Below are 22,569 nucleotides of genomic sequence, written 5' to 3' on the forward strand. Positions count from 1 at the left end.
TTTTATAGATGAGGAAATTGAAGCTTAGAAGAAATTCAGTAATCTACCTAAAATTACACAGTGAATGGGAGACAGATCCAGGATCTACGCTGTTTCCAAAGACTATGCTCTTACCTGTTTCCTACCTGCCCGTAAAGACTATGTAAAAGAAAACCTATGGTTAAAAGGAAATGACTATTTCCTGTCCGTTTTTCTCCCACTCTCATTTCTCAAGAGTTTTCCTGCCCCAGTCCTCAAAGCTGCAAGACAGGCTATTGCTACTTTGGGCTGGAACTTCAGGTTTCGGGATTGCGGGTGTGTGTAACAGTTTAGGTCTTCCGCTCACCCGGAACCACCCACACCGCTGCTGGTGCTGTGTGGGGCGTACCTCTTCGGAGTTCCTGGAGGTGGTCCCAGGCCAGAGTGGCAGCTATAGGAACCAATAGGCAGGGGAGTTGTTGGGCCGGAAGCCAATGAGGAATCCGGTGAAGGAGAAACAACGGTAATTTGTTTAAGGATGTAGGCACGCGTCTGAAGGAAAATGGGGTTTTATCGGAGGTGGCGGCAGCTCCGGCTCCCAGGCTTGCAAACCTGCGGGCTACACACGGTGCGTGAGGTACCCAAAAGTTAGGAACCGCGTCGGACCCAGTCCAGCTGAGGTCTAAGGTGTAGGCTCTCAACCGAGCCTGACACCCCATACCGTAGCTGCCGTGAGTCCCTGGACCCGGCTACCCTAAGCCCTTAGTTGCAGCCATCTTTTTCCTAGGGTCAACAGACTGGGCAGCATAGGCCTCCAGCCCAGTATCACCCAGTCCTCTTACAGACTAGATCACTTCAATATTCTCACCTCCCACCAGCCCCAATCCCAGAAAGGAATGATGGGACCCGTGTTTCCTCCTAACCTCTTTCCCTCCAGGCAGCTGTGCCGACCCCTCCACACTGGTTGGCAGAGCGGCTTAGCCTTTTTGAGGAGCTATGGACTGCTCAAGTAAAGAGGTTAGCAAGCATGGCACAGAAGGAACACCGGACTATTAAGATATCACTCCCTGGAGGCCAGAAAGTGGATGCTGTGGCATGGAACACAACCCCTTACCAACTAGCCCAGCAGATCAGGTACCAGACCCATTTTATACCTGCCAGGATTATCCTCCTTCCTCTGTACTTCGCAGGACTTGAGCAGGGAATGAAAATTCTGCTTGCTTCTATTCCATCCCTATCAAGACTGCCTTTTCCTGAGGATTCGTTTTTATCTGCATTGGTTTCAGAGTGTCTACCCTTCATTTATTATCCATCAGGAAAAGAAATGATAGGTTTTATTGCTCTGGTGACACCTTTCCCCATTTTCAAGTTTGGAGTTGTTGAGAGATTAGTCCCTCTCTTCCCCTGTGGATTGTAACCATGTCTTTTTCTTTATCCTCACCACTCCCCTCGCCAAGTTCAACACTGGCAGATACTGCAGTGGCTGCTCAGGTGAATGGAGAACTTTATGATCTGGAGCGGCCCTTGGAGACAGATTCTGACCTCAGGTTTCTGACATTCAATTCTGCAGAGGGCAAAGCAGTAAGTTTCTTCCTTTTCAGGAATACCGTGGGAACTAAACTAAGGGATATATATGTATATATATTTTTTTAATTTTTAAAAAGAGTTTTATTTATTTGAAAGAGTGAGCGAGAGAGAGGAGGGGGCGGGGTAGAGGGAGAAGCAGGCTCCCCGCTGAGCTCGATCCTGGGATCATGATCTGAGCCAAAGGCAAGACACTCAACTGACTGATCCACCCAGGCACCCATATATATATATATATATATTTTTTTTTTTTAAGATTTATTTATTTATTTGAGAGAGAGAGAGTGTAGGGGGTGCTGTGGAGGGGCAGAGGGAGAGAGAGAGAGAAACCCAGCAGTCTCTGTGCAGAGTGCAGAGCCCAACACAGGGCTCCATCTCAGGACCCTGGGTTACAACCTGAGCCAAAACCAAGAATCGGACACTTAACCAAGTGCACCACTGAGGCGCTCCTAAACTAAGAGATATTTAAGTGGGCATATTTCTAGTATTTCTTTTGCCTCAGTTTCTCCATTTGCAGTTGGGAGAGAGACATACCACAGACTGCTGGTCTTAACTAGCCCTGGCTAAGCTAGAAACTCATGATGAAAGTTTTCAGCCTAGGTCTATTAAGTAGACATCATTTGTGCTAGTAAAAAGAGATCATAAGCTGAAAATAGAAAAATAATATGCCAGTTCAGGGACGCCTGGGTGGCTCAGTCAGTTAAGCGTCTGCCTTTGGCTCAGGTCATGATCCCAGGGTCCTGGGATCGAGTCCTGCATCGGGCTCCTTGCTCAGTGGGGAACCTGCTTCTCCCTCTGCCTCTGCTGCTCCCCTTGCTTGTGCTCGCTCTCTCTCGCTCTCTGACAAATAAATAATAAATCTTAAAAAAAAAAAAAATGAAAGAAAGATAATATGCCAGTTCAGTCCCTCAACTCTGCAGACATTATAAGTCATCTGTAGCATATATTTTTTAATTCTTTTTTTAAAAGATTATTTATTTATTTGAGAGAGACATATAGCGAGAGAGAGCATGAGCAGGGGGAGAGAGAGAGAAGCAGGCTCCCTGCTGAGCTGGGAACCAGACATGGGGCTCGATCCTAGGACCCCAGGATCATGACCTGAGCCGAAGGCAGATGCTTAACCAGCTGAGCCACCCAGGTGCCCCTATATTTTTTAATTCTAACTTGACTTCCACAGCTGAGCACACAACTTTCCTCCTTCCCACTTTGTCTTCTTCATATCAGCTTAGGTAATACGGGCGTCATCTATTAGGATCCAGAAAAATGGAATTTTGTCACCTATGTATAAATGGTGACCAAATCCTAGAGGAGGGGTTGCATCAAACTAGATTCCTGGGATAGAAGAAAATAGAACTAAAAGACCAAACAGAGCCCTTAGGAACTACCATCTTAAGTAGGTAGTTTACTCTGAAGCCCTAAAAAGGGATGTTATAAGAGCAACAAAAGAAGACTGAGCTCCTGCTTCTATGCTCTAGGACTGGGAAGCACTGAGGAGCAGGGCTGGGGGCTACTCTCATCCGTGCATTGCTTATACTAGCCTTTTGTTTTCTTTTCTATTCAGTTTTTGTTTTTTTCTTTTACTATTTAATGTTCACCCCCAAGGTGAGGTCCCCCATTTTGTGGTAGTTATTTGTAAAAGAGCCAAACTGGTTTCACACCAGCTTCTCTGAGGAGAGGATCAGAGAGTGAGGGGTTAAAGGAGAAGGTTATGAACTCCTTTCTTGTGAACCCAGGTGTTCTGGCACTCCAGCACCCATGTCCTGGGGGCAGCAGCTGAACAGCTTCTTGGTGCCGTCCTCTGCCGAGGTCCAAGTACAGAATGTGGCTTCTACCATGATTTCTTCCTGGGAAAGGAGCGGTGAGTAGTGCAAGGAAAGAGAATGATTCTGGGGTGCTTTCCTTTTTATATATTTCACCATATTTTATTTCATTTTTCAACTTTTTGGAGTATAATTGACAAAGTAACATATTTAAAGTGTACAATGCTCGCTTCGGCAGCACATATACTAAAGTGTACAATGTGAGGGGGGCCAGGCTGGCTCAGTCAGAAAAGCACGCGACTCCTCATCTTAGGGTCGTGAGTTCAAGCCCCATGCTGGGTGTAGAAATGACGTAAATAAATAAACTTTAAAAAAAAAAAAAAAAGCATACAACCTAGTAATTTGGTGTTTGTATACATTGTGAAAGGATCCCCACAATTGAGTTCATTAATACATTCATCACCTCACTTCCTCGTTTTGTGTGTATGTGAACCCTTAAGGTTTGCTCTTACAAATTTCAATATATACAATATGGAATTATCAACTGTAGTCACCATGCTATACATTAGCTCGTCAAACCTAATTCATTTTTTAACTGAGTGTGTACCCTTTCACTAGGGTGGTTTCTGCCCCCTTTTTCTGGGGCATCAGGCATGTTCAATTTGGAGGAGAAAGTTTAGGGGAGGGCCTCTCCAGGCCTCAACTGTGATATCGGTGCCATTTTCTCCACTAGTCCATGTCTTTCCTTTTTCTAATTCAGCTTGAAACTTCTCTAGTCTTTGTGAATTAACTTTTTACTTCAGCCTTCATTACTAGTGCCCTAATTTTGTCCATCCATGTTGCCTGAATCCAACTTTTAATTTCATACATAGAGCTTTTGCTCCTGCTGGAAAATTTATACCTGATTTCCTAATTATGTTTTCTCTCAGTTTGTCTGTCTTTGCCAGTAATTCTAGATGTCTCTGGAGAGCAGGATTTCACCCCTTAGCCAACAGGTTTGGCACCCAGGTCATGCTTCTCAGCAGATGCAAGCCAACCAACTCTCATCTTTCCAGGACAGTCCGGGGCTCAGAGCTGCCTGCTTTGGAGCGGATTTGCCAGGAACTTGCAGCTGCTGCTCAACCCTTCCGGAGGTTAGAGGTGTCTCAGGATCAGCTTCGCCAGCTATTCAAGGTGGGGTGGAGGTGCACACATTTAGGAGGAAGACCCAAAAGCATGAGGGAAGGGGTAGCTCTCTCCCAGGACATCTATATAGGAATAAAAACTTATCCTCACTCTCCTTCCAGGATAACCCCTTTAAGCTTCGCCTGATTGAGGAGAAAGTGACAGGTCCAACAGCAACAGTCTATGGGTGAGAGCTGTCAAAATGGAGGGAAAGAGGGAGAGGTGGGATGCACCAAAGAAGGCCAGAAATGGGATGAGGGAAAGAAGGTAGAAGGTAATCTGTTGCTCCAGAAAAGGAATAGGAAGAGGAAATAATTTTATCTCCCATTGCTCTTGCTCTCTCTGTAGAACAGTTCTTCACTTTTTTTCTGTCTGCTGAAGGCCATGAGAGGGAGAACACTAGAAGCTCAAAGATTTGGAAACCACTAAGTGGCCTCTTCTTTCTCCCAGGTGTGGCATGCTGGTTGATCTTTGCCGGGGCCCCCACCTTCGGCATACTGGACAGATTGGAGGACTGAAGCTGCTAACGGTCAGTTGTAAGGGCAAGGTTAGGTTGAGACTCCTGTGTTCACTGCGATGAGCAGGGGAATGGGAAGATGATCTCTCAGCCCTTTCTCTCCTCTGATAGCTGAGCGGGGAATCCAGCAGAAAGATTTTTAGTTCCTCCCTTCTGCAAACTCCCAGTCTGATGACAGATGCTGGGCACCCTGCAAGGGTCCAGAAGCCAATTCACATTCTGTAGTTGAACTTCAGTGTTAGGGAGATGGAGAGGGAGCGTGTGAACAGGTTGGACAGGGTCACATGGGGGAGGCTTCTGTGGAGAGAGGGTGTATAGAACACCATTTGACAGGTACAGGGAGAATATGACAAGTCAAAGGCGTGCCTTTTATGAAAATACTGTTCCTGGGCCAGGTGAGTTATTTATTAGGTGGAATGGGAGCAGGGAGCAAGGGGAGAGGCAGATATACACAGCCAAAAGCGCTGGACTGAAAACCCAGCCATTTGTGTTTAGTCCTAGCTCTGCCACCAGTGAAGTATGTGCCTTGGGTAAATCTCCTTACCCATTTTCCCCATCTATAAAATAAGGTTGTTGTTAATTCCTGTCCTGCCAATAAATCCCCATCACAGAGACAAAGTCAGCTAACACAGGAGAAAGTGTTTGAGGAAAAGCTAAAAGTGCTATAAAACATAGGCTATTTCTTGTTAAATCGTTCAAGAGAAGAGCAAGCAGAGGCATTTGAATTTCATGTGGCCAGGAGTAGGACATAGTATGGGAGATTGATAAGTAGATGGGTAGACTGACATTTGACCAGAGCTTAAGGTTACTCCGGTGAGCCGTCATTGATTAGAAGTGTGTCGGGGGAGCAGGGGGAGGTCCTAATTACAAGGGTGCCTATGGGAGAATGGGTAGAAAAAGAGGTGGCAGGATAAAGTTAGGCTTGAGTAGGACTCAAGTGGGGATTAGGAGTCCGGGCGTCTCTGAAGCTATAAACGTGACAGGGGGTCTGGGCGGATAGTGGAATCTCACTGGTGGAGGCAGTGGGAGACAGGATGAGCATGAGACGGGACACTGTGGGGCTTAAGCTCAGTATCAGATAAGCATCATCGAAGGAGAGCTTAGGTACCTGCAGTCCCCCCATCTTCTCTCTGGCTCCCTGTGTCCTCCCATAGAACTCCTCATCCCTGTGGAGGTCCTCGGGTGCCTCAGAGACACTGCAGCGAGTGTCAGGGATCTCCTTCCCCACAGCAAAGGAGCTGAGGGCCTGGGAAGAATGGAAGGAGGAAGCGGAGTTACGGGACCACCGGCGCATTGGGAAGGTACAGAGATTGGGAGAAGGGGAATGGGTGTGAAGGAACCTGATGGTGAAGTTGGGACCAGATTATGGATCCAAGAGATTGAGCAGCTCCATCAGTTGTTTCTTCTGGGTCCCAGAGTCCCCAATTTGTCCCTTGAGTGATGCTGCTTTTCCTGCACAGGCACAGGAGCTCTTCTTCTTCCATGAACTGAGCCCTGGGAGCTGCTTCTTCCTGCCTCGAGGGACAAGGGTGTATAACGCACTGGTGGCTTTTATCAGGGTAAGGGGGACCAAAATCGAGAGGAAGGAAGACCAGGGAGGAAATCAGGGCCCAGAAGATGCCAAGTGTTAAAAGAGGGGGATTAAACATAAACAATGTGAAGTGCTGGTGACCTTTAACAAAGTCCTAGGAATGTGTGGTTCACAGCGTCAGGATCGAGAGAGAGAACGTGGTACTTAACGGATTGTGGCTGACATCAGCATGACCTGAGGTCTCGGGAGAATCACACGCCTGGCACCCTGCCGCCTCTCCCCCAGTCCCTCTGACATTCCATGTTGGTACCCTCCTCTTCAGGCCGAGTACACCCGCCGTGGTTTCTCAGAAGTGAAGAGCCCCACGCTGTTTTCTACGAAACTCTGGGAGCTGTCAGGACACTGGGAACATTATCAGGAAGACATGTTTGCCCTACAGCCCCCAGGCTCTGACGGGCCCGCCAGCTCCCCGAGTGACCACTGTACCAGCCATCCCACAGATACACTTGCCCTCAAGCCCATGAACTGCCCTGCGCACTGGTGAGCTAGGAGCCCGGAGTCCTGGGTCCTCCCAGGGCTGGGGGTGGGCAACCAGGTTGCCCAGTATGAAGTAATAGAAAGCACTTTGGCAGAGCACTGGGACACCTGATTTGAGTCTTGAATCTGCCCTCTAGCTAACCATGTGAATTTGGGGAAACCATCTACCTCTCTAAGCCTTAGTCTCCTTGTGTAACATCAAGGGTTTGGAGTTGCTGTCCAAAGTTCCTCTTTCACCTCAGAACACAGAACAGGGGCGCAGTACATGCTGCTGCTGTTCCTAACAAATGTACTTTCAGTCAGGCGGGGCTCCAGTTGTGCTGAGTGGGATGGACAGGACTCAGTGGGAGGGCAGGCTAAGGCTGGACAGGGTGCTAGCTGATGGCACAGAGAAAATAAGCAAGCACATTGGCTGGAGGAGCAGGCTGCGGGGACTACTTTTCCCTGTGGCCCTGACCTTTCCGTACCCCATCCTCAGCCTGATGTTCGCTCACCGGCCCAGATCCTGGCGAGAGCTGCCCCTGCGACTGGCAGACTTCGGGGCCCTGCACCGGGCCGAGGCCTCTGGCAGTCTGGGGGGACTGACCCGGCTGCGGTGCTTCCAGCAGGATGACGCACACATCTTCTGTGCACCGGACCAGGTGGCCCTTCCCCAACTCCACCAAAGCATTTCTTTTTCGTTCTTTTTGTGTGTGTGTGTGTGAGTAAAGCGATAGAAGTTTATTAAGTGAAGATACAGAAAAAGCTCTGGGGGGCACCTGGGTGGCTCAGTCATTAAGCATCTGCCTTCGGCTCATGCCATGATCCCAGGGTCCTGCGATCAAGCCCCACATTGGGCTTCCTGCTCTGTGGGAAGCCAGCTTCTTCCTCTCGCACTCCCCCTGCTTGTGTTCCTCTCTCACTGTGTCTCTCTCTGTCAAATAAATAACTAAAATCTTTTAAAAAAAAAAGTTCTCAAGAATGAGGGGGTCCCAACAGGTTGCCCCGGCAAAGCATTTCTAAACCACTTTCCATTCTCCATATGAACTGCCAATGTTCCCAATTTCCAGTCTCCCTCTTCATATACTACAACTCAGTGACATGATAGCCCTAACTGTCCTCTATGTTTCTGCTTTGTGTTTCCCCCAAACTCCCATCACTCCAGAGCTCTAGGTGGCATACAGCTCACCCACTCTATTTTCTGCCTCCAGCTTGAAGCAGAGATCCGAGGCTGTCTTGATTTCCTCCGTTCTGTCTATGCCGTCCTTGGCTTCTCGTTCCACCTGGCACTATCCACCCGACCATCTGGCTTCCTGGGAGAGCCTTGCCTTTGGGACCAAGCTGAACAGGTAAGTAGGTGAAGAGGCAGATAAACCACTCTCTGATGGGGGAGGGGAGATGGGAATCAGGGTCCTCCTTAGAGGCATATGCTAAGCAGGTCATTTGTTGGGGACTGGAGGGATCTGTTGCTCATAAAGTCTAAGATGACACATTCCTGTCTTGTCTCATCCCCTCTTAAAGGTCCTTCAGCGGGCCCTGGAAGAATTTGGAAAACCCTGGGACCTCAACCCTGGAGATGGTGCGTTTTATGGACCTAAGGTAAGTTGGGGACCCTGCTAAGGGTTTTATTTATTCATTTTTTGTTTTGTTTTATTAGATATTTACTAGACACAAAGGAATATTTTAAAACTCATGTAGGATATAAAGAGCAGTACATTTCCTGCCTCCATGAAGCTTGTGGTGTGTGTAGGGTGTGGGAGCTAAATAGGCATTTTGGAGCCACTGAGTCCACACTGTGGGTGCCAGTAGGTACCAAGGGAGCATGTCACGCAGGAGGGTCAGGACAGGCTTCTTGCAGGATTCCCTTTCTAACCTGAAAGGTCACTGTTGGCCAAGTACAGAGGAGTTCTAGGTGGGAGCAGAGGCTGAGGGCAGGGTAAAAACTTGCAGGGCCAGTTGGAAGAAATGGAAGAAGTTGGGAAAAAAGGACTGGCAAGTGTCTGCTGGGTTCAATGAAAAGGCTGTTAGATTTTTTTTTTTTTTTAAGATTTTATTTATTTATTTGGCAGAGAGACACAGCGAGAGAGGGAACACAAGCAGGGGGAGTGGGAGAGGGAGAAGCAGGCTTCCCACTGAGTAGGGAGCCCGATGCGGGGCTCGATCCTGGGACCCCAGGATCATGACCTGAGCCGAAGGCAGACGCTTAATGACTGAGCCACCCAGGCGCCCCAAGGCTATTAGATATTGAAGGACCAGGGCACCTGGGTGGCTCAGTCGGTTAAGCATCTGCCTTTGGCTCAGGTCATGATCCCAGGGTACTGGGATCGAACCCCACATTGGGCTCCCTGCTCGGTGGGGAGCCACCTTCTCCCTCTGCTGCTCCCCCTGCTTGTGATCTCTCGCTTGCTCTGTCAAATAAATAAAATCTTAAAAAAAAAAAAAGATAGGGCGCCTGGGTGGCTCAGTTGGTTAAGCGACTGCCTTCGGCTCAGGTCATGATCCCGGAGTGCCGGGATTGAGTCCCACATCGGGCTCCCTGCTCGGCAGGGAGTCTGCTTCTCCCTCTAACCCTGCCCCCTCTTGCGCTCTCTCTCTCACTCTCTCTCTCAAATAAATAAAATCTTTAAAAAAAAAAAAAAATATTGAAGGAACATTTTTGGTAAAGTGGAGGCTGGGGTAAGGGGGCTGGGTAGTCGAGAGATTTTGATGAAGGGAGAAATTTGAGAATGTTTAAATGCTCTGATGAAGGAGAGCCTGTTTGGGTCAGGGAGAAGCTGAAGTTGTAGAAGGGTTTCAGTGGAGGGAATTTCTTGGGGAGTTTTGAGGAGTAGGATTGAGAGCCCACAAGAGACTACCTTTGCCATCGTTCTGGAGGCAGGAAGAAAGATTAGGGGTACATGCAAGGAAGTCTGTAGATGTGGTAACAGGAAGTTGAGACATTTTTCCATCTTGTGATATCATTATCTGATTTCCCCATAAGATGGGAGTAGGGCAGAGGAGAGTTGTCAGTGAGAGCAGTGAAGATAGGAGGAGGAGAAAGCTTGCAAATCCTTGAGAACAGGACACAAAACTGACTAGGGCAGCAAAGGATTGCTGACAGTAGCAAGGGCGCAGTTAAAGTTCAAAACAGGGACCTGCTTGGTGGCATCAGTCACGACATTTATGCATCTGTGTGGTATGGGACATGTTGGGCAGCTCTGGGCGGTTCTGTTGCAGGGCTGAGGAGGTGGGAGGCCAAAGTGCCACCAGGTTGGGGTTTTGCCATGGGCATGTGACAGGAGAACAATGGTGGAAGGGAACCAGGGAGAGTGGTTCCAGCTGCATGGGGAAAGAAGGAAAGGTGGTAGGGGCTGTGAATGGGAAGGAACCTAGAAATTGAAAAGCTGTTGGTAGGAATAATTGTCAGAACCAGAAGACCAAGAGACCGTAATCAGAGCGGGGTGCTGTGATGCACTGTTCCAGAGGTGCAGCCATTCTGGGCAATGACAAGATGAAGGCTATAGCCATGCGTGAGTACATGTGAAGATCTCTGAGATGACGAGCTCAAGGGATTCAGAGGCCAGGGTGTGGGTGAGTCATTCGTGTCAGTGTTGATGTCTCTTAAAGTTATACCACTACTGAGCAGAAAGAGCCACTGCTGGAATGCCCAGTGAGTGAAGTAGAGTCTCTCAAAACAGCCTGGGATGTGGGTGGGTAGAAGGTGGGTGGTATGTTCAGTAGAGGCTACTGCTTCTGGTTGTTCTTATGCCCTCCTATCTGTCTCCTCCAGATTGATGTGCACCTCCATGATGCCCTGAGTCGGCCCCATCAGTGCGGGACAATCCAGCTTGACTTCCAACTGCCCCTGAGATTTGACCTCCAGTACAAGGGGTACAGAACCTTGCCCCATCCCCTTTTCCCTTGGCTGCCAGCAGACTAGGTGGAGAGCAACTTCCCCTTCTATCTTTGTCCCTAAAAATGAAACCCAAATCCTTTACCTTTTGCTGGAGCTAAATATTTCTTTTTTTTTTTTTAAAGATTTTATTTATTTATTTGAGAGAGAGAGAATGAGAGACAGAGAGCATGAGAGGGAGGAGGGTCAGAGGGAGAAGCAGACTCCCTGCCGAGGAGGGAGCCCGACGCGGGACTCGATCCCGGGACTCCAGGATCATGACCTGAGCCGAAGGCAGTCGCTTAACCAACTGAGCCACCCAGGCGCCCTGGAGCTAAATATTTCTGGAAAACCAGAAGGTGATCTTGGGTGTGCATTTTGTGACACTTCCTCTATTCCATCCATCCCCCTCTTTCCCTCCAAGGCAGGCGGGAGTCCCGGAGCGTCCAGTTCTCATTCACCGAGCAGTGCTAGGTTCTGTGGAAAGGATGTTGGGAGTGCTGGCGGAAAGCTGTGGAGGAAAATGGTGAGACCTCTGGCCCCAGATTTCTGTGCTGGTCCTCAGACCAGATAGTGCATGCTCCAGATCCTGGTCTCCTCAGATTCCCTCTTCTATTTTCCTCTCAAATCAACAGCCACACTATGGTCAGAGCCAGAGTATTTGTTTGCCTTTCTCTTCTCTCTCCACCAGGCCATTGTGGCTGTCCCCGTTCCAGGTGGTGGTCATCCCTGTGCAAACTGAGCAAGAGGAATATGCCAGGGAGGTGAGGAGAAGCTGGGCAGTGTGCACGGGGGCTGAAGCAGGACTACCTGGAGTCCAGGGCTGAGCAGTGGGTAGGAAGGGGTCACACAGCGTAGTGGAAGGGAAATAACACTTGGAAACACAAGACTGGGCTCAAATGGATGCCGGCCTTTATGCTGGAGATTCCACATCTGAGAAATGAGACTGAATTCCTTGCCTGTGGAGATGCGTGAAAATTAAACAAATTAACAAATGTTAAATGCTGACAACAGAGCACTTGGCAGAAAAGGGGCCTGGATAAGTGTCGGTTTCATGTTTCCTTTCTAGAGAGAAGTAAGGATATGGATGGTACCAGAGTCAAGTAGCTGGTTGAGTAGCACTGTGGCTAGAGCAGGCAGAGTCGGGGAATTGGTGGCTGGCTTGGCTCCAGTAGGAAGCAGACAGAAACTATGGGGGGCTGGGGAAGGGCCTCAGTGCAGAGATGAACAAGGAAGGGTTGTCAATGAGAAACAGAGCCTTGAGGCAGAGGATGGGGGAACAGATCCAGGGCATGGGGAAGATTGGTATCAGACTGTTCTAGCTTCTTAGCCTTCAGTTCCTGGCATCAACCTCGGCCCCTCTGCCCCAGGTACAGCAGAGGCTGCAGGCTGCAGGGCTGGTCTGTGACCTGGATGCCGACTCAGGCCTGACCCTCAGCCGGAGGGTCCGCCGGGCTCAGCTCTCCCACTACAACTTTCAGTTCGGTGAGTGACCAGCAGCGCAGGCCCTCAGAGCCCTGCACTCTCCACCGACTTCCTGTGCTCTTTTTTCCTATTAAATTTGCTTATCTGCGTATTTGGGTTAATTGGGGTTCATTACCTGATCTGGATTCAGGACACCTGAGCCATTTGGGCCCTAGGTTCCTTCACCCCCTGACAAGCAGTTCTCAACCTCAGAAGAGTTTCCTTTTTTTTTCTTTTTTTCTACTACTAATTTATTCTTTGCATTTGTGCTGAGTCATAGAGAATTACGTCCCAGGCACGAAAAGCACTTTTTTTTTTTACCAACACCTAGTACAAAATAATATTCTCAACAGAACAAAAAAAGTACAAAATCACAGACACTTGAGAAAACATTTGATGAGATTTAGGTTATTACAACATATGGTAGAAAGTGAGCACCTTTAAGACTAGGGGTTTGTGTGTAGCCAGCCAGTGTTTGAATTTTACCTGCTGGGCCCGTATTTTCAGACATCTCCACTAAAGTGCCCCTTGAGACTGAGGTGGGAGAGTGTGAACCACATTGGCTCTGGGGATATTGCCCAAGGCTCAAAGTATTTTGATGCAAAAATAGCATTTCTTTTTAGACTCACATTTTATCCTTATAATTTTTATATGTTTTGCCATTTATTCCTAATTATATACATAGTAACTTTAACATTAATTTCTTTATTTTTTAAATTAAATTTAAAAAATTTTTAATTGATGTATAGTTGACACACAATGTTACATTAATTTCAGGTATACAGCATAGTGACTTAACACTTCTATACATTACTTGGTGCTCATCACAATAAATGTAGCTACCATCTGTCACCATACAATGTTATTACAATATTATTGACTATATTCTTTATGCTGTATTTTTCATCCCTGTGACTTACTTATTTTATAAATGGACATTTGTACCTCTAATCCCCTTCACCTATTCTGCCCATGTCCCCACTGTGCTCCCCTTTGGCAACCACCACTTTTTTTGTTCTCTGTGTTTATGAGCTTGTTTCTGGTGTGTGTGTGTGTGTGTCTGTCCATTTGTTTTTTGTTTTTTGTTTTTAAGATTTTATTTATTAGAGAGAGCACAAGCAGGGGGGAAGGGTAGAGGGCGAAGCAGGCTCCCCACTGAGCAGGGAGCCCGACGTGGGACTCAGTCCCAGGACCCTGGAATCATGACCTGAGCTGAAGGCAGACACTTAACGGACTGAGTCACCGGGGCACCCTCATTTGTTTTTTAGATTCCACATATAAGGGAAATCATATGGGGCACCTGGCTGGCTCAGTTGGTAGAGCATGTGACTCATCGATCTCAGGGCTGTGAGTTCAAGCCCTATGTTGGGTGTAAAACTTAAAAAAAAAAAAAGTGAAATCATATGGTATTTGTCTTTCTCTGACTGACTTCACTAGCACAGTATCCTCTGTCTGTATGTTGTTACACATAACAAAATCTCAACTCTTTTTTTGGTTGAGTAATACTCCGTTGTGTGTGTGTGTGTTTGTACCCCCCACATCTTTATCTGTGTATCTCTTGATGGACACTTGTGTTGCTTCCATATATTGGCTATTGTTGATAATGTTACAGTAAACATAGGGGTGCATATATTTTTTTTGAATTAGTGTTTTCTTTTGGCCAGGGGTGGGGGGTGAAGGGTGGAGAGTAAATACCATGCAGTGGAATTACTAGATCATATGGTATTTCTATTTTTAATTTTTTGAGGCACCTCCATACTATTTTCTACAGTGGCTGTACCAGCTTGCATTCCCACCAACAGTGAACAAGGTCCCTTTTTCTCCCCTTGCCAATCCTTGTTATTTCTTGTCTTGATACTAGCCATTCTGACTGTTGTGAGATGATAATCTCATTGTGGTTTTGATTTGCATTTCCCTGACAATTAGTGTTGTTAAGCATCTTTTTATGTGCCTCGTGGCCATCTGTATGTCATCTTTGGAAAAATGTCTGTTTAGGCCCTTTGCCTAGTTTCAAATACGACTATTTGTTTTTTTGGTGGGTTGTGGGTTTTTTTGGTTTTTTTGTGGTTTTTTTTGGTGTTGAGTTGTATGAGTTCTTTATATGTTTTGGATATTAACACCTTACCAGATATATCATTTATGAATATCTTCTTCCATTCAGTAGGTTGCCTTTTCATTGTGTTGACAGTTTGCTTCGCTATGCAAAAGCTTTTTAGTTTGATGTGGTCCCAGTAATTTATTTTTGCTTTTGTTTCCCTTGCCTGAGAAGACATATCCAGAATAAAGTTGCTAAAGCCAATGTCCAAGATAATACCACCTATGTTTTCTATTAGGAGTTTTATGGCTTCAGGAAAACAGTTTTCTTCTGACCCTCATCCAAGCTCTTGGTGTCTATTAGGTTAATTAACCAAATGAGCTTTAGAGAGAAAGGGACAGGAAGGATTAATAAGGTGCTAATTAGTTAGCTTTGTTTATTCTGGACCCAGATGGAGTCAGCCCTAAGGGATGATCAGAAAGACCTTAAGAAGAGTCAGGCCACCTTGTTCCTTTTTTCATTTCTCCACTCAGAGCTCTGTCTTGAAGACAGGGAACAGAAACTCCTCTTGTCAGATTACTCAGTTCTCTCGTTTTATACACCCACTCGCCCACTGGCATTTAGAGTAAGTTGTCCCATGGGTCTTGTATTCTTGCCACCCTCCCCTCTCTCTAATGTCCACACACACACACACACACACACAGTTTCTCTCTGGGTCTGCTTCTTAGTCTGTTTGTCTCTCTCTGGCTGACCCTACTGTCGCCGACCCTTAGGCTCCTGACTGGAAGTGATAAGGCATGGAGAGCATGTCTGGAACATTTCCTGATCTCATCAGGATGATCAGGGAACTGGAGAGCAAGAGGCAGCTAAATATACCCTTTTCTTGAACTATATCTGGGCTGTGCTCTCACCCTTCCTAAAGACTTAGGTCTCTTGAATTTTTGCATATTCCATGTGGATAAATGTGCCCTAACAGTCCCAAACCTCCTCTCTTCCTGCAGTGGTTGGCCAGAAAGAGCAGAGTAAGAGAACAGTGAACATTCGGACTCGAGATAACCGCCGACTTGGGGAGCGGGACTTGACCGAGGCTGTGCGACGGCTGCTGGAGCTCCAGAACACCAGGGTCCCAGATGCTGAGGAAGTGTTCTGAGCTTTTGTGTACAGATGTGGCAGGAGCCGCGAGCCTCCCTTCACGTGGGAGACCTTGACCTAACTGCCAGAGTCTGGAGGCCCCCAGACCCTTCAGAATTCATGTGGAGGCATGAGTTTGCTCTCCTGGAAAGACATTTGATCTGGGGGAAGCTGTAGCTGTTTGGATGTGAGGAGAGTGAAAGTATAAATAATAAACTTGAAGCTCTCGGGTATGTGTCTTCATCTTCATCTCTGACTCCTGAGCAGGGGATAAAAGCGAGTTTGACTCTGTCTCCGTCTCTTTTGTCCCGGGGTACTGGAGAAACAGAAAGGGGGCAGCCCTGGCCTCTCACTGGTAGGGGAGCTCCTGGGGTAGCTGTCCTGTCCCCCATCCTGGACTCTTTAGTGCCCTGTTTCCCCAACCCCAATTCAGGAGGCTGTACCTCTCCACGGTAGGCAGCATGAAGACAGAGGAACCGAGGCATAAACAACATCTCTCTCTTTTTTTTAAGATTCTATTTACTTGAGAGAGAGAGCATGAGCGGGGTGGAGGGGCAGAGGGAGAAGCAGACTCCCTGCTGAGCAGGGAGCCAGTTGTGGGACTTCATCCCAGGACCCTGAGATCATGACCTGAGCCAAAGGCAGATGCTTAACCGACTGAGCCACCCAGGCGCCCCAGGTCTCAACATCTCTTACTCCATGAATCTCAGAATCCATTTCTCTGGGGATCATAAGAATGCTATCCTCCCCTCAGCCCTGTTCTCTTCAGTCCTCTTAGGAGACTTCAGGGTGAATTTGGGAGGAGTGGCTGCCAGAGGAGGAGCAGCTGGGACTGAGTCATGGCAGGAAATAGATGGGAGGGAGTTATCCCCAGATAGCTGTATAAAAGGAGAAGGAACCAGCCCTGAGGTTCACAACAGCCGTAACAGCAACCGGAGAAGCAAGCTCCCAGCAGCCCAGCCCTTCAAATCCAGATCTGCCTGAGACGATCCACCTTCTGGTGCCATGACCAGTCTTTGCCCCAGAATGGGGACCACCATGTCCAGAGCAGCCTTGGTCTTGGCCTGTCTGGCTGTTACTTCTGTAGCTTCTGAGGGAGGTGAGTTGGGGTTGGAGCCAGCGCTTGGGAAGAGGCCCTGACCAGTGTGGGCCTGGGGCCGGGGTCCAGCCATCCTCTAAATGGCTCATCACCAGCAGGGTGATTGTATCCCCGGCCTTGCATTTCTGAGCAGACTAAAGGTGGGCCTGGGCACTGGAGCCTTTAAACAGGGAGGGGAGCAGGTGCACGGGAGGAGAGGGGTTCCTAGAGATTGCTGCCAGGAGACATAAAATTGGGAGTCAAATGGACAACTCTTCAGTGGGTGGATTACCAGAGTGAGGGGGTTCTGCCTCAGGAAGATGTATATATGGGGCCTATCAAGCAGGAGAGAGAGAAAGAATGGGGCCCCCAGGCTGCTCAAAACTGTTTTGTTGACCCAGAGAGCCTTGACTGACTCCTTGCCCTGTTAGAAGAGTTGAGAGGGTGTCCATCCCCAGGGTACCAGACACAGTCACTCTAGCACACACACATCATCTGCTGGATGCTGGACAAAATGCTACCAAGGGATACTGTTGAGATCTGGTCTCTGTAAGGCCTGTCTCATTGTCCCTCCTAGGCAGATCAGCCATAGGCGATTCCTTTCCCTGTGGCTGTGGGGCGATTTGCCTCAGGAGTCCTGAATCATCCCAGTCCCCAGGTCCTAAATTGAGACCTAAGCTAAGGAGGATCTGGGACCAGCTGAAGGGGAGGCACTTAAAGTTCGAGGTGGGCTTCTTATTAGAAGGCCCACAGATGTTTAAACAGCCTAGAGGAGGGGCGCCTGCGTGGCTCAGTCGTTAAGCGTCTGCCTTCGGCTTGGGTCATGGTCCCAGGGTCCTGGGATTGAGCTCCACATCGGGCTCCCTGCTCTGCGGGAAGCCTGCTTCTCCCGCTCCCACTCCCTCTGCTTGTGTTCCCTCTCTTGCTGTCTCTCTCTCTGTCAAATAAGAAAAAAAAAAAAAATCTTAAACAGCCTAGAGGTGAGCAGATGAAGCCCTAACCAGTTCAAAGTCCAGACTTGCTCCTCTGGAAAACTAGAGACGCATCATAGCTCAGAGGCTGAGAAGAAGATACCAGAAGCCCTGAGGGAGAGACACTGACAGGAGATTAGGGCCTCTACCACCCCACTCCTACCCTCAGCCCCATATGTCACATTCCCTTCAGGCCTGGACTCAGGAGACCCAAGGCTTTGAGCCTGGTAGAAGTGAGCCTGTCAGAATATCATAGCTTTCTCAGAACCCAACTGGCCACGTCTAGGTGTGTTTGGGGGAGGGGGTGGATTCATTAGGGGACATGGGACAGGAGCAATACAGAAGGGCTTCTGGTGTCTTGGTCATCTTGCCTATACCCTTGATATCTACTGCCCCCACATCCTGTGCTTAGGGCCAAGAAAGGGCTCCTCAACCCACCCCTGACTCACTTTTCATGTTCCAGGCTCCAAGGCTCCAGGGCAGAGGGAGCTGGGGCCAGAGCCCCTCACCTACCACACTCAAGAAGGTAAGAGTTTGGGGGAGCAGCATGGGATGGGGGGGCTAGAAAAAAAACTGTCAGCTCTGACCATCTCCCCTCTTACCTCTAGTTGGCTATGCAGCACCCCCCTCCCCACCCCAGACCCGAGACTTCCCTGTGGATCACCCTGACACCCTTCAGCATGGCTCTCACTTTGAAGGACAGAGTGAAGGTAAGTTCACCATGCACCCTTCTCAGCCCTCCAGGTTTCTAGTCTGGCTTACTTCCCGTTCTTTAGATGGGGAGGGGTGAGAAGGCCCTGCCAACTCCTTGCCCTGGCTGGGAGAAGGGGTGGTCTACTCACATACTCCCCCTTCTCTAGTGCAGCCCCCTCCTTCTTGGGAAGCCATCCCTGCCCAAGAGGAGTTGCCCCCTCCCCAGCTCCCTGTGGGAAAGAAAGGTGAGTGCTTGCCCATTTCTTCACCCCCAGACCACTACAGTCTTGCTGACATCAGTCTGATCCTTGCTTCTTTGTGCCCTCACTCCTCTCTTGTAGTGGATCCCTCTCTCCCTCAGGAAGCCATCCCCCTCCAAGAAGAGCTGCCCCCGCCCCAGGTCCCTGTTGAACAGAAAGAAAGTAAGTGACTCCCTCTCCTCGTTACCCTCCTCCTGCCTACCCATGGGCTTTGGGGGCTCTGCCATTCGCTAGCTGTGTAACTTTGGGTAAGTTGTCTCTCCAAGCCTTAGTTTCCTCATCTATAAAAATGGGGAAATAATGGGCGCCTGGGTGGCTCAGTTGGTTGGGCGGCTGCCTTCGGCTCGGGTCATGATCCTGGAGTCCCTGGAACGAGTCCTGCGTCGGGCTCCCTGCTCGGCGGGGAGTCTGCTTCTCCTTCTGACCCTCCCCCCTTCCATGTGCTTGCTCTCTCTCATTCTCTCTCTCTCAAATAAATAATAAATCTTTTAAAAAAAGGGGGGGGGAATAAGACCTATTTTATAAAGTTATGAGATTAAGTGGCAAAAAAGTAGCATTTATTTTCACTTGCTTCTATACTGACTTCCTCCTTATGAGTGGCAGCTGGCCAGGTCCCCCCTCTTCTAGCCCATCCCAACATGGCTTCTGCTTACACTTCTTCTATCCCAGTAGACCCACCTTTCCTTCATTAGGAGGAAATGACCTTCCCATCTAAGCAGAGAGAGGGTGAGTGACAGCTCTGGTCTGTCCATCCCTCTGCTTTAGTGCTTAGGACCCTGGGGAGGGAGGCAAGGAGCCTGAGCCTTGGGAAGCAGCACAGGGACCATGCCTGATTTGTAGGGGCTGTAAGAGGACACCTTTCATACCCCCGTTCTCTTTCCTTTCCATCGGTCATTCTGAAGGTAAAAGCCACAAGTTCATTTCAATCTCTTTCCCCCCATATCCTCCCAACCCTTTCTCCTCCACCCCAAGTTCTTTCAGTCCTCCCAGCTCATCCAGACTTTCTCTGTCCCTCTACTCATTCCCCTTCCCATTATGTTTTCTCCATTCTAGAAAAGCCAGCTCCTTTCATGGACCGTAGCCCCCCTGAGCCTGAGTCTTGGAATCCAGCCCTGCACTGCCAACAGGGCAAATCCCGAGGGGGCTGGGGCCATCGGCTTGATGGCTTTCCCCCTGGGCGGCCTTCTCCAGACAATTTGGACCAGATCTGCCTTCCTAATCGTCAGCATGTGGTGTATGGTCCTTGGAACCTGCCGCAGTCTGGCTTCTCCCACCTTACTCGCCAGGGTGAGATCCTCAATTTGCTGGAGACTGGATATTCCCGCTGCTGCCGCTGTCACAACCACACAAACCGCTTGGACTGTGCACAGCTCGTGGTAAGGGTTGAGCTCTTGATGCCAGGGGTGTCCTTTAACCTCCAGACAGTATGTGTGAGTTTGAAGGACTTCTAGGCCTGAGTATGTAGGGAACTCAGGACCTTTTTCTTGGCCCTACTTTGGGCCTCCCCAGTATGCTGGGAGGGCAGAGGACAGCCTCTACTTCTTTCTTATCTACCTGCCCAGGGTCCTTTTCTGGAGCCTGGGAGGAAGACGGGAATGTGGACAATGGGCTGCTGGGCTGATCGATCCCTCTTGCTCTAGTGGGAGGACGCAATGACCCGATTCTGTGAGGCTGAGTTCTCGGTCAAGACCCGACCCCACCGGTGCTGCAAACAGCAGGGGGAGGCTCGATTCTCCTGCTTCCAGGAGGAAGCTCCCCGGCCACACTACCAGCTCTCGGCCTGCCCCAGCCACCAGCCTGGTATATCCTCAGGCCCCGAGCTGCCTTTCCCCCCTGGGGTACCCACACTGGACAATGTCAAGAACATCTGCCATCTAAGACGCTTCCGTTCTGTGCCACGCAACCTCCCAGTTACTGACCCTGTCCAAAGACAGCTGCAGACATTGACCCGGCTAGAGGGGGAGTTCCAGCACTGCTGCCGGCAGGGGAACAACCACACCTGTACACGGAAGGCCGTAAGTGGGCGTCCCGGTCAAGAGCCTGTCTGCCTGCCCGCCTGTCTCCGACCTCTCATCCTGCTCATCCATTCATCCATGCACCTCCCCAGTGTGAGCACGTCTGCCCGTTCATCTGCTTGCAAGTGTCCGTCCATCCACTGTATTCGTCATTTGAGTCTGGTCATCTTGAGCCTCCATCCTGCACTCCTGGCCTCATCCACCCATGATCCCACACATGCACCATGTGCCATCCACCCGTGCAGCTCTGGCCTTGTCTGACCCCCTCGTCTGCCATTCCAGCTCGTGTCCTGTGGCCAGCTCCAAGCCTCATTGGTGCTTCCATCCTTCCACCTCCCCAGCACCATACAACCACAGCTGCCCATCCTTGTCCTCTGGTTCCTTGCCCTTCCCTTTCGGCATCTGTGGCCGGGTCCCTCATTTCATAGCATAGGGCAGTAAGGGAAGCAGAGGGTCAGAAGAGAAGGGGCCAAGTGTCCAGGCTTCTGACTTCCCTCTCTCTGGCCCACAGTGGGAGGATGCCCTTGATGGATACTGTGATCGGGAACAGTCTACCAAGACCCACCAGCACTTGTGCTGCCACTACCCTCCCAGCCCTGCCCGCGATGAGTGCTTTGCCCGTCAGGCTCCCTACCCTAACTATGACCGGGACATCTTGACCCTTGACCTCAGCCGAGTTACCCCCAACCTCATGGGCCATCTCTGTGGAAATGGAAAAGTTCTCAGCAAGCAGTGAGTCTTGCCCCGTTCTTCCCCGACTCTCTTCCCTTCCCCAAAACCTCCCTTCTGGGGCACCCTCTGAGGCACTCTTGGTAAGAGCAAAACCATGGTCTCCAAGCACCATTTTGATGCCTAGGGATGCCTAAAGACCCTGACCCCTTCCCCTTTCCCCCCAACATAGTAAACAGATTCCTGGGCTGATCCAGAACATGACTGCCCGCTGCTGTGACCTGCCATTTCCAGAGCAGACCTGCTGTGCTGAGGAAGAGGTGAGCGGGGGCAGCAGGAGGTCGTAGTCTCCAAAGAAAGGCAGAGGAGGGGGGAGAGAGGGCTAGAACTGCGGGCTACCCCTTCTCTTTAGTATCTCAGACCAACCCACAGAAATAAAGAGGACTAGTGGGAAAGATCTTTCTTGATTCCTGAAGTCTTCATTCCTTACCTGATCTGCTCCCCCACCTCTAAGTTATTATGCCTTTTCTGGGCCTCAAGCTTCAGTCATTTCCAGATGTGCACATATGTCTGTCACAAGGAATCTAGCTGTGCACGGCAGCCTGGAACTCTCTCTGGGTCCCAGGGAGACAGCACTAGAAGCTGAGGGAAGAGGGACTTTGAACACCCAAGTATTGATGCTTGACCTCAGACACCCCCCTCCCCATCATCTCTGCTTTACTTTTCTCCTTCAGAAATCGGCCTTCATTGAGGACCTGTGTGGTCCCCGACGTAACTTCTGGCGAGACTCTGCCCTCTGCTGTAACCTGAATCCTGGAGATGAGCAGACCAACTGCTTCAACACTTACTATCTGAAGAATGTGGCTGTAGTGGCTGGAGATGATGGGGATGACAAGGGCCAGGGAGAGAAGGGCCAACTCAGGGAAGAAATACCAGCCCCACCCCTGAGCCCAAGGAAGAGTGAGTCACCCCAGAGCCTTGGAGGATCAGATTGGGGGAACGCCACCCTCCTTGAACACTCATTACAGTAAACACCTCTTGGATTTGGCATCCTTATTGTCTTTAACATCTCACATACAAACACACCCTCCTAAGCCTGCTTGGATTTTCTTGAGGGACTGGCCCCTGAGGCCCACTGCCCTGCTCCTACTGACTGAACAGAACTATTCTGTTCTGCCGCTCCTTCGCCTGTCCATCAGCACGGGGTTCAATAGGCTATGATGGTACCATAACTAAATGGCTTAACTTCACTATTTGTCATCTTGAATTTATTCACGTATTTGAAAAGGAGTGTCACTTTGTTAGCTAGCTATCATCATTTAAAGGGAAAAAAAATATGGTTTAATGTCTTT

General features: G+C 49.4%; 2 protein-coding genes across 4 annotated transcripts; both read left to right on the plus strand.

Annotated features, from left to right (window-relative positions):
• Window positions 1-312: 312 nt before the first annotated feature.
• On the plus strand, window positions 313-15,764 carry TARS2 (threonyl-tRNA synthetase 2, mitochondrial). 3 transcript variants are annotated; one of them, XM_045896716.3, is made up of 18 exons: window positions 313-586; window positions 896-1,092; window positions 1,416-1,539; window positions 3,276-3,400; window positions 4,358-4,475; window positions 4,589-4,653; window positions 4,917-4,995; window positions 6,138-6,284; window positions 6,444-6,542; window positions 6,837-7,054; window positions 7,530-7,692; window positions 8,242-8,379; window positions 8,552-8,629; window positions 10,800-10,900; window positions 11,326-11,427; window positions 11,593-11,665; window positions 12,272-12,386; window positions 15,402-15,764. In XM_045896716.3, the coding sequence occupies exons 1-18, from the start codon at window positions 521-523 to the stop codon at window positions 15,548-15,550; spliced, it is 2,157 nt and encodes a 718-aa protein (XP_045752672.1). In that variant the 5' UTR covers window positions 313-520; the 3' UTR covers window positions 15,551-15,764. The 3 variants fall into 3 exon arrangements, with proteins under 3 accessions (XP_045752672.1, XP_064444537.1, XP_045752673.1); XM_064588467.1 differs by having other exon boundaries at window positions 436-586; window positions 4,232-4,475; XM_045896717.3 differs by lacking the exon at window positions 4,589-4,653 and having other exon boundaries at window positions 436-586; window positions 4,358-4,435.
• Window positions 15,765-16,195: 431 nt separating this feature from the next.
• ECM1 (extracellular matrix protein 1) lies at window positions 16,196-22,467 on the plus strand. The gene is given in 11 exon segments (XM_045896715.3): window positions 16,196-16,630; window positions 18,044-18,106; window positions 18,189-18,290; window positions 18,441-18,518; window positions 18,615-18,695; window positions 19,587-19,909; window positions 20,174-20,548; window positions 21,060-21,280; window positions 21,450-21,537; window positions 21,952-22,129; window positions 22,132-22,467. Coding segments are annotated over 11 exon segments (1,653 nt in total). The 5' UTR covers window positions 16,196-16,536; the 3' UTR covers window positions 22,182-22,467.
• The last annotated feature ends 102 nt before the right edge of the window (window positions 22,468-22,569 follow it).

The sequence above is a fragment of the Mirounga angustirostris genome, unplaced genomic scaffold (genome assembly GCF_029215605.1).
Source record: "Mirounga angustirostris isolate CCGP_5_RB_7025 unplaced genomic scaffold, mMirAng1.0.hap1 SCAF_4, whole genome shotgun sequence".
NCBI lineage: Eukaryota > Metazoa > Chordata > Mammalia > Carnivora > Phocidae > Mirounga > Mirounga angustirostris.

Coding starts and splice junctions, on each gene's coding strand:
- TARS2 (XM_064588467.1), top strand. CDS start 521: ATGGGGTTTTATCGGAGGTGGCGGCAGCTCCGGCTCCCAGGCTTGCAA. Junction 6,543..6,836: donor CACTGGTGGCTTTTATCAGG/GTAAGGGGGACC, acceptor CCTCCTCTTCAG/GCCGAGTACACCCGCCGTGG. Junction 12,387..15,401: donor CCACTACAACTTTCAGTTCG/GTGAGTGACCAG, acceptor CTCTTCCTGCAG/TGGTTGGCCAGAAAGAGCAG.